General features: G+C 41.5%; 1 protein-coding gene across 1 annotated transcript; it reads right to left on the bottom strand.

The window, feature by feature from the left end:
• Nucleotides 1-3,688: 3,688 nt before the first annotated feature.
• On the bottom strand, nt 3,689-5,441 carry LOC149846850 (uncharacterized). Its single transcript, XM_089992697.1, has 2 exons — nt 5,141-5,441; nt 3,689-4,304 (listed from the first exon to the last, which is right to left on the bottom strand). The coding sequence occupies exons 1-2, from the start codon at nt 5,439-5,441 to the stop codon at nt 3,709-3,711; spliced, it is 897 nt and encodes a 298-aa protein (XP_089848823.1). The 3' UTR covers nt 3,689-3,708.
• Nucleotides 5,442-14,665: the final 9,224 nt, after the last annotated feature.

Here is a 14,665-nt window from a genome sequence, read left to right as displayed (position 1 = left end):
CTCCGAGTCCATTCAATTTTTTCAATGTGATGGAGGAGGGGAGTTCACATCCAGTGACTTTATTTTCTTTCTTCAAATTAATGAGATTGGAAGAAGAGTGTCCTGCCCACACACGCCACAACATAATGAGATTGTTGAGCACAAACATAGGCATATTGTTGAAAGTATGATGAGTATGCTTCATGACAATCATCTTTTCATCAATCTGTGGACATAAGTCTTTCATTCTGCTGTACATGTGATAAATAGATTGCCCATGGTTGCTTTAGAAAACAAGTCTCCTTATCATTGCTTTTTTGGAATTCATCCTGATTATCATGACTTACATATTTTTGAATGTATTTGTTATGTGCATATTGATCAGTCCTTGAGAAACAAGTTTTAGGATAAGGCTCAGAAGTGTAGATTTATGGGATATGCGGATGACTACAAAGGATACATATGTTATGATCTCATTAGCAGATGCATCAAAATATCAAGAAATGTTATTTTTGATGAGCTGAACTGCGATCATAAAATTGACATAGGTGTCATGTCCTCTACCTCAGTTAAAGTTTATTACCCTTGGCTGAATTCAGAGCTCTTTGATAGTTTGAATGAAGAATGTCATTCAGACTGTGTGCAACATGAAGAAGAGAGTCCCAAAATCGTTGGTACATCAGAATCACAAAACTGTGAAGCACCACCACCATTGGAATCAGAAAGGTATAAGGGCATTTCCTACACCAGACAGAGAATGACTGCTTCATGACTCTTAAATCGGGCTCAAGAGGCTGCACCTAACTCCTCACACACCCTTGACGTCAAGAGATCCAATCACATACGACATCCTATTGATAGGTGGGTTAACTACAATAATTTCTCCATGGATTTTCAACTCTTTTTTACTGCTCTCAACAAGGAAGATGAACCTATTATGTACTACCAGGCAACCACTTCTAAGAAATGGGTAGAAGCCATGAATGATGAGATAAAAGCCTTGCATGAATGTGGAACATGAGAAATTATTCCCATACTGCCTAACAGAAATGTGGTAGGATGTAAATGGGTCTACAAAATAAAATATAAACCAAATGAGACCATTGAACGATACAAGACAAGACTCATGGCAAAGGGTTTCACACAAGAAGCAAGACAAGACTATGATGAGACATTTAATCCAGTGGTGAGAATGAAAATGATTCAAATCATTCTTTCTTTAGTTGTTGAACACGGATGGACACTGAGTTAGCTTGATGTCAATAATGCATTTTTGCATGCAGATTTGAAGGAGAAAGTTTACATGGAACAACCACCTGGATACTATGAGGAAGATTGTAAGACAAATGTATGTAGACCAAAAAGGGCTATCTATGGCCTAAAGCAAGCATCTCGTTTTGGTTTGATAGCTTCTCTCTTGAGACTCGAAGCATGACTTTGCTCACTCCCTACTAGATCACTCATTGTTCATCTTTAGAGGGCAAAATGTGATCACCTTATTTCTAATTTATGTTGATGATATTGTCATCACATGAAACTTTGAGGATCATATCAAAGAAGTAAAGAAACTACTGAGTTAAAGATTCAAAATGAAAGACCTTGGAGCCCTACGCTATTTTCTTGGAGTTGAAGTTGATAGTCGAGCTGATGGGTTGACTCTCAATCAACATAAGTATACGATGAACGTTCTAACCAAAGCATGTATGAAGGATTGTAAACCCCTAGGAACTCCAAGTATTCTTCACCAAAAAATAAGTGCCCATGATGAAGACTTGTGTGAGAATCCCACCAGGTACCGCAACCTAATAGGGATGTTACAGTATTTCACATTCACTTAACTTGATATTGTTATTCAGTCAATCAGGTGTCCCAGTTCATGCATGGACTGCGTACTGGGCATATAGAGGCTGTTAAAAGGATACTCAGATATCTGAAAAGAATAGTTGAGGATGAATTGATATATTTTCCAAAATCATCTGGCAAGGACATGCGCGAGATTACTGTATATTGTGATGTAGACTGGACATGAGATCCAGATGAACGAAGGTCTACATCAGGATATTACATCTTCATTGAAAAAAACTTAGTATCTTGGAGCAGTAGAAAATAAAAGGCCATTGCTAGATCAAGTACTGAAGCTGAGTACAGATCCATGGTTGCCGCTATTGTTGAAGTCACATGGGTCAGGCATTTGCTAACTGAAATGGGAGAAGTGATATCTCAGTCTGTCTTGTTGTGCGACAATCAAAGTGCTCTCAACATGTCATTCAATCCGGTTCATTACAGTCGTGCCAAGCACATTGAGATAGATCAACATTTTGTGAGACAAAAGGTTGAAAAAAAGGAGATCAAGCCCAAATTTGTTAACACTGAAAGGCAAGTTGTAGACATATTCACAAAAGGCTTGACCAAGGATCATTTTTGGATACTTAAAGGCAAGTTGTTCATGGTTCAAAACCATGATTACTTGAGAGGGGGTGAAAAAATATATTTGTCTATGTATTCTTTACTTGTATTTGTTATTTTGTATTATGAGTCTTGATAATATATCAGACCCAACCCATACTGTAAATGAAGGATATATATACAAATTTTAGGTCACAATTTTAGTATTGGAAATCGTGACAGCCAAAACTCCTTTCTCTTTCATCTCTCTTTTTACGTGTGACCGATCCTAGTGAAAACTGACAGAAATAGTCTATAGCAAGCCCAATATGATATCAAACTGGATCCAAATCAAATCCTGATAAAAAAAAGCAACTTTAAAAGAGCACATATTATCGCCTCTCTATATATAATGATTATCTAATATTTCTTATCAAATAGCCTTTGGCTCAACTCATTTGCAAGCAAAACTGATCATAATTAACAACTTGACTTCAAAGTTGAGGGTACAATCTGCAATAAATGAAATATTAAAGCTGAAAGTTTTGTTGCATTTAATATGTTACATCATTCAGACATGATGGGTCCAAAGTTTGGAATGTCAAAAGTAGCATTCTTAGATTGTACTTTCTTAACTTGCATCTTTTTGGTTCATGAATATTGTTTTAAATATCAATAAGTTAAAGGCAGATATTTCAACGTTAAAGAAGGATAAATTCAAGTAAATATGGGAAATCAAATTTCCCTGCAACTTCATATCAAGGTGATATTTAATCCATCTGAATTGTAAGGTTCAATGTGTGTTCATTATAAATAAAATCTAGCTTCTAAGATATTTAAGAGAAAGTTGACTTTGACAAAATTTTGTACATTTCATCAACAATGAATGCACATCTACTCGGTATCTATGTATTCATCTAAAAGAATTTAGCTAGGGCAGCAAGTAGTCGAAGCCCAGCTATGACTCCATCTACTTTGCACTGGAACTAAGTAGGAGATACCACTCGAGCACCAAACCATATGTTTACACTCGAGTCCTATCAATGTAAGATGAATCCATTCAGTTTGATACGCAAATACTCAAGGCCCTGAGCCTGTGACTTGGCTAGACTTCAACTGTGGCAACAAAGCTTGCACATATATCTAAAGAACAGGAAGCACATGCATTCTTGATATTTTTGTGCACATACATGTACAGAAAGACAGGAAAAGCAAACAAATATTTGCTGCCGCTCTCACAAAACTAAAATGGATGAAAAAGAGAACAGTATCAAACAATTCTCAAACATGCAACAGAACAACATTCACGATATATAATACCTCCAGCCCTCAAAATCGGTCAAATCATACAACCAAGAGAAGAGATGCACAGCCCAATGCAAGAAAAAACCCACTCAGAGTGACACTTCCAACTGCTGTATGCCTTGATGCACCACTGCAAGAGTCATTGGTGCCACTGTAGCACCCAGGCCTCTGAATTTTGGCTGTGCCTCCCAGCAAAACAAAGCTGTTATTCGGTTCCCCGCTGCTGAACAAAATGCACCAGAAATATGGTGACCCACCATCTGTTCCACTCAATCCAGCACCCAACTCTGTGTGGTTCTTGTCATAAACAATGGACAAGCCAGGTGCATCTTTTACCAAAATTTCAGAAAAAGCTTCAGGAGCATGGACATATTTGGTTTGGCAACCAATTAGACGTCCAGTAATGGTGCCCAGTGTGGATGCATCAACCCCACAGTTGGGTGCAAAGACTTGTGCAAAATCAGAATTTGCAGGCTTCTTGGCATCAGGACCTGACACTTCACCACATTGGCCCTGGTAGGCTTTTATGTACTGCAAAGCAATGCAACCTAGGCCAGGATTATCATAGAGTGAAGTAGAATTGTGAGCAGTGCGGTTGCTGTTCAGCACAGCGACCAGCTTATCAGCAGGGTTGCCTGTTGAATTATGCACACACAGACGGAGAAGCTTTAGTTATGAATCTTGAAAAAACAGCTGAAATATATGAATGATGGATCAGGGACATATTAGTACTTTCAGAGATCATTGGTAGAATACATGGCCTGGCCGATCATCATATAATAGGAATGGACCTAAAAATAGAATACTACCCGATTAACTGAAGCAGTATTTCCTCTGTGTAGGTACTTTTTGTCCACACAGGATAAACGTTTGTGACATTTTCCTAGGTGAGACACAAATTTGATAAAGGGAAAACATAGAGTCGAGAATTTATGCCACGATAAACAACTTTCAATTGTTTATCCATATCTCCGTATTCCCAGTAATGCAAGCAAATTGTCAGGGTCATTTGCATAGGTGATTTAAGAAAGCTTAAAAAACATAAACATGACCATGAAATGAAAATGAACAGATCCAGTTAGTTTAAACACAACTGCAACAGAAAAGATTTTATGCAGAAATTGAAGCCTTATTTTTTAGACATCAAGTCAATCAGAAGCACAAAAGAGACCAATATATAGGTTTAGTTTTTAAAACCACCACATGATTACAAATAAATGAATATGTATAAATCAAGCAACAACAGTAAAACACCATTTATTTTACTGGGAAATTTCTCCGGAAGTTTATTTAAAGCTAGTGTTTTTGTGTTTTTGTAGAACTGGATAATTTGTTGAATGTATGTGTTGGGAGTATCACTTGATCGACCTATTGCTTACTAGTAATTTGGTTACTGCCCATATATGATTGCAGACACCCAATTTTTTTCAAAATGCCTAAAACCTGGGCCTTGTCTGGGGACGGGGACGACATACGGGGTGTCGTCTTCCCGTCACCTTTAGGTCCTGTCCTGTCATCCTGAACTTGTCTCGGACGGCGACACACCCACTGCCGGCCCCAGTTTGTCTTGAGCAGGTCCCGTCCGGTGGCCCTCTCTCTCCGCGGCCGCACACCTGGACGGCAAAAGCCCTGCCGTCTGGTGCCCCAGCTGAACTCGGACGGCGGATACCCCCGCCGTCCTCCACTCTCTCTCCCCTCTTTGGGGTCTCAAATGGTGGGTACGCTGCTGTTTGGTCGTCTTTGGGTTCTCGGACAGCAGGTACCCCCACCATCCTGTCCTCTGTGGGGTCCTGGATGGTGGGTACCCCCTTGTCCGTTCCTCTCTCTCCCCATTTGGGATCTGGATGGCGGCCTATCCCGCCGTTCGGCTCCCTCTCTCTCCTCATTTGGGACCCGAACGACAATAGTCCCGTCGTCCGGCTCCCTCTCAGTCTTGTTTTCGGTCTGGACGACAGGCTTGCTGCCATCAGGCCCTTCTTCCTTGTCTGGTCAGGCCTCGGATGACAACATCGCTGTCGTCCGATCCCTATTCTCCGTCTTATCCTGTACCAAGGGAGGGCGACACTTGGTGCCGTTCCATCTTGTGACGGCAGATCGTCTGGCCGTCCCACTTATGGGACGACAGTTTGTTTGGCCATCCCTGCCTGGGACAGCTCCACCACCCTGCACATCGATTAAAGGGCAAGCCATTTAGCTTATCCTAATATTATCACATTCCAACATCCCTCCCTCCTGTGTGATTTTCAGGATGAGAGGACTCTTTTGGATAAGTCTTATCCCCATTTGTGATAGACTCTCATCCATTGGGACTGAATCTGAACCCGAAAGAATCCAGTGATCTGTAGGGATGCACAACGAACCGAGCTGGCTCAAGCTCGGCCCGAAGCTCATCCGTGCTTTAAATGAGCCGAGTTTGAACATGGTTCTAAGGCTCGAACGAGCCGAGCTTGATCAACCTACCGATCTCGATAAAGCTCGGTAGGCTCGGATATAAGTATATATATAACATATTTGCAATTCTATTCAACAAGTTATTGTTACTGTAATGGGTAGGCCCTTAGGTTTTTATCAAAAGGTTCGTAGTTCGAATCCCATTTTTCACTTTTCCCATTGCTAATATAGAGTACTTTTAGTATGTATATAATATTTTCAGTGATGACTAAAATATGTGCTTTGGCATAGTGGTAGGTCAGTTGGGATTTGGGAAACTTGAGAGAGGTTAGGGTTCGAAACCCACCTTCAACAATATTTTGAAAAGATGATTTTTTTTGGAATGCCTTGAAGCTCGGCTCGGCTCGACTCGAGCTTAGAACCGAGCCGAGTCCAGACAAAGCCATTCAAGCTCGGCTTTGAGATCGAGCCGAGCTTGGACAAAAATATTTTGCACTGAGCCGAGTTCAAACAACCTAGACTCTGCTCATGTGCATCCCTAGTGATCCGTATCCCACTCCAAAAACTATAAATAAGGCCCTCCCCTAGAAGCATGATCATGTAGAAATTCCATGTCTGAACGCTGACTTTAAAGAGAATGAGCCCTAACCTTCTCATAACACACTCTCTCTGTCATATTTGCACAAAGGTGCTACCAGAACAGTTGCAATCAACTTCATACCTACGCAAGAACGTTGTTCGAGCCAAAAAAGAACCTAAAAGCTTAACGGACCCTTGAGTCCGTAAAAGGTAATTTTCCATATCATTCTCTTGTATTCTTTCTTTCATTTCATTTTTTATTATTTTAAAGAATGGATACTAATACACTCGTGATCTTCTTTGCATATTCGAGCGTCTTGACAGTGCAATTCAGGCTACAAAGATCGGAGAAGTTGCCTGGATCCTACCTTCCCGTCAGGCGAAGGACGATCGAGGCTCGTATACAATGTCCCCATAATTTCAAAAATGATTTCAACGAATCCGAGTAAGTCCCTTCTTTCCCCCATTTGAAATTTTTTTGTAAACAATTTTGGCGATCATGGTGGGACCTCGTAGTTTTTTCTTGAATTTCTATAGTTAGAAAAGCATCCCAGGATTCAAAAAGTCCATTTTTTTTATTCGGACGGTCAAACCCTGTAGCCGTCAGGAATCCACCGTTTGGAATCCCGTCGTCTGGACCCCGCCATCTGGCTTATGCCATCTACAGTCCCACTGTCTGCAGGACTCGCTGTCTGCAGACTCAAAGTCTGTTATTGCTCCATCAACGGGATTCACCGTTAGGTTTCCTGCTGTCCAGACTGCCGCCATCTGGATCCTGCTGTCCAACTTTCACCATACGTAAACCCACTGTCTGTGGGACTCGTCGTCTGAAGACCCAAAGTTTGTGGGATTCATCGTCCAGACCCCCATCGTGTGGCTTTCACCATCCACAGACCCACTGTCTCTAGGACTCGCCGTTTGTAGACATGAAGTCTATTGTTGATTCACCCTTCGTAGACCCCACGTGTCAGAAGGATTCTCCTCTCAGGAGCTGCCGTTTGACATCTCTGTTCCCGGGACCTGGCGTCTCAGACAACGGTCTATTCCTAGAGTTGCTATCTGACAACCCTGTTCTTGGACCCCTGCCGTTTGTAGACCCACATGTCGGCAGGACTCACCGTTCGCCAAGAATTTGTCGTCAAACTTCTGCTGTCCGAACTCCCGTTGTCCAGAACATTGCATTCACTTGATAGTTTTAGTGATTTTTCCAATAGTTTTATTTATTTATTTAATTAATTTTAGGATCGTTTTTCTTTTTCTCTCCTTGTGTATAGTTTTTTTTGCATTACTTGCATTTATTTATAATAGGGCTACATTTTATAATACTGTTTAGAAAACCCTTACTAAAAAATACACAAAATTTAGGAAAATATCACATACAATAAGTTAGGATCTTTGGGTGAGACATTGTTTGATCTTTTTTGTGTGCTTTTGATTTTATCTTTCAATTAGGATTAGAGCCCCTTATTTTTGTTGGAAATTTTCAAAAAATCCTATCCTATTATTTGGATCTCTGGATCTCCCACTAGTACTCTTAAGCGATGAACTTGAGTATATCAATGATGATACCTTCTGAAGTGGATAATCCATCTATGATTACCTTTAAGCAGTTAGTTTGGGTATATCGATAGTAGATCTGAAAGGAAGGCCTTGTTCGGTGAAACTACACAGCGGTTTCCACATTCCAGTTGTCCTTGAACTGGTCTAATAAGAATCATAATGGTCTTAGCAGTCCAGTTTACCTTGGTTCTAATGGTCATAAGAAGATGATAGAGCTTTATCATGATGCTAGGCATGTCATTGAAAGATCATTAAAGGACAAGAATCTTGTCCCAAAATAGATCTAATTCTCTTCAAAATGGTCCTTCCCTCAATTATGTCCCTACACTCGAGAGTTTATCACATAAGACATCCAATTCTTAAGGAGAGAATATGCAACAATATGGTGAGGCCAAGGCACTCCAATCCAATGATTCTAGCCCATGATTCTATAAGAATAAATTATAGAGGCATGAGATATTTATCAATGCATGAATGTAGATCCAATGAAAACCCGCTTAGGCAACCGATTTTCCAAGAAAAGAGTTAGGTATTGAATACCTTCGATGCAAATAAACTTCATAGGTTGGCCTCTTGAGGATCTCGATAGGAAATGACATTGAAAAGGCATAAAAAAAGAGAAAAAAATAAAAGTACAAAAAGAGAAAAATGCTAAAAAAAAAATAAAGAACAAAAAAAGAGCAGTGCATTTAGGCTGACACCTACTCCGAGCCCATGGCGAGGTAGCAGGCTCAAGTCATGAGGTTGCCTTGGAGGTAGAGGTTTGAAAAAAAAAAGGAATAAATCATTTCGAGGTAAAAACAAAGACTCTAGAAAACTTACCTAGGGGCAAGAGGTATACTCAAGGCGTTCTCATCAAGTCCAAGTCCTTCGGAGTTCAAGCCTTAGTGGGGATCATTATACCAAACAAAAATGCTTTGAAACCTAATCTCATATCCTTATAACTAGTTATTTGAAACCGAGACAGAATTAGAGGAGAAAAATACCAATGAAGCTGAGTGTCGATATCTTAGACCAACCTGAGAAGAGAAAAGTGTATAGTATAGAAATCTCAAGTGTAAGAATCAACTTGTTAGAAAGATTCTAATTTTTGAGAAGAGAAAAAAAAAACAAAAATCCCTGATCATATATGATCAATCATTCATGGTTGTCATAAGCTACCAACTCTACTACAAATGCATGAGTCCCATTGCATGCATCATAATGCACTAAAGAGTTTAACTATAGAGATCCTGAGTCTAAAGAGTACACAGAAAGATCTGTCCTTTCTTCGGTGCCACCTGACCAAAGTATGCCTGAATCCCTTTACTGGGGCAGAAAGTCTCATGTCTGAATTGATCATCCTAAGAAGGGCACCTCCACCCTAAGGCCTTACTGGGGCAACACTACCATATTCACGAACCCACAGGAGATGTATGACTCATAGTATTTGTCCCCATGTAGTCTCTGCAAAAGTTTTGAAAGAAGATTATTATAAAGATATCAAAAATCAAAATGGGCCTAAAAGGCATAAAAGGAAGATACATTCCTCTTGTGCTGCCCCTGCCTGAAGCCTAACATTTTCTCTCTCTACTACAAATAAAGTGGTTCTTACCGACCTCGTTCGGCGAGACCCACAATGGTCTCCACATCCCTTTCTGATACTAGCACCGACCTCGTTCGGCAGGACTGACAAATGGTCATAACAATCTAGTTGTCCCTGCACTGGCACCGACCTTGCTCGGCGAGACCACCAAATGGTCTTGACCAATGTTATTAAAAATGCGCCTCAAGGCGCAAAAAGCACCCCTTGCCTCAAGGCGAGGGCCTTTGTGCCTTGAGGCGCAGTCATGAAGCATAAAAGCATTAAGGCGTATGCTTTGAGGCGAGACACGCCTCATCGTGAGGCGTGCATGCCTCACGGTGAGGCATGCACGCCTCACGGTGAGGCATGCACGCCTCATGTTGTTGGTCAAATGAGGGTCAAAGCCCTCATTTGACCAACATTAAAATGCTACCCTCGACGCCAATGAGGCTCGGGGCCCCTAATTTGTCTCTCGTAGCCCCTCTCTCTCGTCTCTCACAGTCTCTCCCTCTCTCTCTCTCGTCTCTCGCAACCCCTCTCTCCCATCTCTCACAGTCTCCCACCTTTCTCTCTCGTCTCTCATAGTCTCACCCTTCTCGGATTCCTCCTTGCCGGAAGCAGCTGCGACGCCGACAACCCTTGCCAGACCCCAGGTAATCCCGACTCCCTTCATTTTTTCCCTTCGTGTCTGCCTTCCTCTCTTCAATTTCTCCATCAGGTAGGGGCATGACCCCTACTGTGCGATTTATTCTAGCAGCTAGGGCCCTTGGCCCCTGCCAATTATGGTCCTTGTCAGGCAGTGGCCAAGGCCCCTGCCATTTATTGTTTTAAGCAGGACCCGCACCGGGGGGGAGCCCCCGGACCCCCCTCCCTGCAAGAGCAAAAACTCTAAATCAGGCTCCACAACTTATCATGTTGGTCCTACATTTGGTGTCCCTGTCAATTGCAAGCTAGGATCTTTAGCAGTCTGTCATGTGTTATGCTCCTTTTGATCTTGTTTATGTAGTAAGAAGTCAACTTCGACATGTATTTGATCATCTCTGACTTCATGTGTTTGTGTTTCCATTAGTTTTTAATTTATATATATTGATTCTTATTCAATATGAATCTAATTTTTTGTGTTAATATATATTTTGTTATATATATTTTTGCAGTTGAACAATGAGAAAAGATGTAGGATGGGATCATGGAGTTAAAATTCCAAATCTCATTAAAGATCTCAAACTCGTAGGACATGTAATTTGCAATTACTGTCATAAACAGACTAAAGGAGGCATCTATAGGTTAAAACGTCACTTAGCTGGCACAAAACATGGTGTAAGCATGTGCGAAGCGGTTCCAACTGATGTGAAAAGATTCTTTTAGAATAATCTAAAGGATCAAAAGCAAAAGAAATAAGAGAAAGAACAAAACAAGTTGGATATCAGGAGGAGTGTTTATTTTGGATCATCAACAGACGATAATGTGAACAAAGAAACCATTTTAAAGAGTTTTGGACAAATATATTAACATTTGGTTGTTAATGCTAACATTCATTTTCTAATTATGACATGATGTTGTTAATGCTAATATGCATTTCGTTATTAATGTTAATTTTTTATTGAATGAATGCTCATATTTTATTTCTTAGATACTTACATAGATCAAGTTGTTGCATTAAAGATACTTTTACATGTTAATCTCATATTTTTTCAGTATTTATTTGAGATTTTTTATTTCTTGTTGGTTGTTGCTTCATCAATAAAGCATTTTTTATTTATTTATAATTTTAGATATTTTTTATATTTTTTTAAGTTATTTATTTTTTTTGAGGCTTACGCCTCGCCTCAGATTTTGGTGGAGCACCTCGCTACGCCTCAACGCTTTTCACAACACTGGTCTTGACAATTCAGTTGTCATTGAACTGATCTGACCTCGCTCGGTAAGACCCATAACGGTCTTGACAATCCACTTCCTTTGGATATTGGCCCGACCACACTCGGCGAGACCAAGTACAATCTCGACAACCTAATTTAACTCCAAAACACTGAACTGACCTCGTTCGGTGGGACCCAAACAGTCCCCAAAACTCAGTGGTTTTTCAAACTAGCCTGAGCTTGTTCGGCGAGACCAAGTATGATCTCGACAACCCAGTTTTCTCCAAAAACACTGGTCTGACATCGATCAACAGGACTTAAACGATCCCCCAAGCCCAGTGGTTTTCAAAAACTGGTCCAATCTCGTTCGGCAAGATCAACCATGGTCTTCACAACCCAATTTTTCTCCAAAAATACGGGCCTGTCCTCATTCGGAGAGACCCAAATGGTATCCACAACCTAGTGGTTTTCAAACTGGCCCGACCTCGTTCGGTGAGATCAACAACGGTCTTGACAACCCAATTTTTCTCCAAAAACACTGGCCCGACCTTGTTCGGCGGGATCCAAACGGTCCTCAAAACTCAGTGGTTTTTCAAACTGATCTGACTTTGTTCGGCGAGACCAAGTATGATCTCGACAACTCAGTTTTCTCCAAAAACACTGGTCCGACATCGTTCGATGGGACTTAAACGGTCCTCTAAACCCAGTGGTTTCAAAAACTGGTCCGATCTCGTTCGACAAGATCAACCATGGCCTTGACAACCCAGTTTTTTTCCAAAAACACTGACCCATCCTCATTCGACGAGACCCACACAGTATCCACAACCCAGTGGTTTTCAAACTAGCCCGACCTTGTTCGGTGAGATCAACCACAATCTTGACAACCTGGTTTTTCTCCAAAAACACTGGCCCAACCTTGTTCGACGGGACCCAAACGGTCCCCAAAATCTAGTGGTTTTAAAACTGACTCAACCTTGTTCGGCGAGACCAAGCATGGTCTCGACAACACAGTTGTGTTTGAAAATTAAGGCATGTCTATTTTTTTGTCATAAATTAAATCACATCGATTAATGACAAAGAGGGGCATATGTAGACACCATTTTTTCCAAATTGCCAAAAACCCTGGGTCTTGTCAGGGGACGACAGACTGTGTGTCGTCTTCCTGTCCAAACCATTGTCCCGTCACCTTTAGGTCTCATCCTATCATCATGAACTTGTCTCTGATGGTGACACACTCACTGTCAACCCCAATTTGTCTCGAGGAGGTCCTGTCTGACGACCCTTTCTCTCTGCGGCCCACACTCGGACGATGGAAGCCCCACCGTCCGACGGCCAAGCCAAACCCGAACGACAGATACCCCCATCGTCCCTCTTCGCTCTCCCATCTTTTGGGGTCCCAGACGATGGGTACCCCCACCATCCCTCCTCTCTCTCCCCTCTTTGGGGGTCCCGGAGAACGAGTACCCCCGCTGTCCCTCCTCTCTCCTCTTTGGGGGTCCCGGATGATGGGTACCCCCACCCTCCCCCACTCTCTCTCCCCTCTTTGGGGTCCCGAATGGTGGGTACCTCGTCGTCCGGTCATCTTTGGGTTCCTGCTGTCCCCTTTGCGGGGTCTCGAACGATGGGTACCTTAGCCATTCGTCCCTCTCTCTCCCTATTTAGGATCCAGATGGCGGCCCATCCTGACGTCTGACTCCCTCTCTTTCCTCATTTGGGACCCGGACGATGATAGTCCCGTCGTCCAACTCCCTCACAGTCAAGATTTCGGTCCAGACGGTGGGCTTGACACTGTCTGACCCATCTTCCTTATTCTGTTGCCGGACGACAACACTGCCGTCGTTCGACCCCTATTCTCCTTGTCTTATCCCATACCCAAGGACATCGATACTTAGCGTCGATTGTCCCACCAATGAGATGTCAATTTGTTTGGCAAACATCTCCGTCGTCCAGTATGTCGATTAAAGGATAAGCCATTTGGGTTATCCTAATCTTATCACATTCCAACCTCCCCCCTCCTGCACGATTTTCAAGAGGGGAGGATTCTTTTGGATGAGTCTTATCCCCATTTGGGATAAACTCTAATCTATTGGGACTGGATCTGAACCCGAAAGAATCTAGTGATTCGTATCCCACTCAAAAAACTATAAATAGGGCTCTCCCCATGGAGCCTGATCATTTGAAAACTCCACGTCTGAGCGCTAACCTTAGAGAGAACGAGCTCTAGCCTTCCCATAATCCTCTCTCTCGAGTTGTCATACCTGCATAAAGTGTGAAATTGTCTATGGAAAGACAATATGCATACAAGCATGAATACTTTATAAAAGAAGTGTTCACAAACACTCTCACAACACTTGAACAAAATACGCAAAAAGCGTAAAAGTAGTAAACATGCAATAATGCATGTATTGAATAAAAAGAACAATTGCTTGAGACTCTCAAGCTTAGGAAATACAAGGGGAGAACACCCCTATTTATACAAGTGCCAAAAGGTGCAAAGGGGGGGCTCCCAAAGGAGTCGTTGGGAGCCCCCAACGGTCACATTTGTGACCGTTGGGGGCCCCCAACGACTCTGTTGGGGGACCCCCAATGCACTTTAAATAATATCAAAAAATAAAAAAGAAAAGATAAAAAAGAATTACAAAAAATAAATAAGAAAATTACAACATATTCCAAAAGGAATATGCGCAAAACAGGAAATTACAAAAATACGCTTTCAGGTAAATATATATAAATATATATTTATATATATAGAGATATATATACATATAATATATTATATGTAAATGTATCTCTATGTATATAAATATATATATTTATATTTACAATAATGATTTTAGGAGATACATTTTAACACCCCCCCTCAAACTTACGGTGTGATAACCGCAAGTTTGTCAAGAAGGAAATGAAATCTGGGCGAACAGAGAGCTTTTGTGAAGAAGTCGGCAAGTTGATACTCAGATGTCACATATAGTAGATCAATGACCTTCTTCAAGTATTCTTCTCTGACATAATGACAATCCATCTCTATATGCTTTGTTCGCTCGTG

This window comes from Nuphar pumila, chromosome 2 (genome assembly GCF_984573655.1).
Source record: "Nuphar pumila chromosome 2, dmNupPumi1.hap1.1, whole genome shotgun sequence".
Classification (NCBI taxonomy): Eukaryota; Viridiplantae; Streptophyta; class Magnoliopsida; order Nymphaeales; family Nymphaeaceae; genus Nuphar; species Nuphar pumila.
This window is presented reverse-complemented; position numbering and strand designations above follow the sequence as displayed.

Bases quoted from the DNA above. Each gene is read 5' to 3' on its own strand.
- LOC149846850 (XM_089992697.1), bottom strand. From the start codon at position 5,441: ATGGTGGGGGTACCTGCTGTCCGAGAACCCAAAGACGACCAAACAGCA. The intron at 4,305-5,140 runs GTCGTCCCCGTC...ATAATTCAACAG, and splicing joins GGGAAGACGACACCCCGTAT to GCAACCCTGCTGATAAGCTG.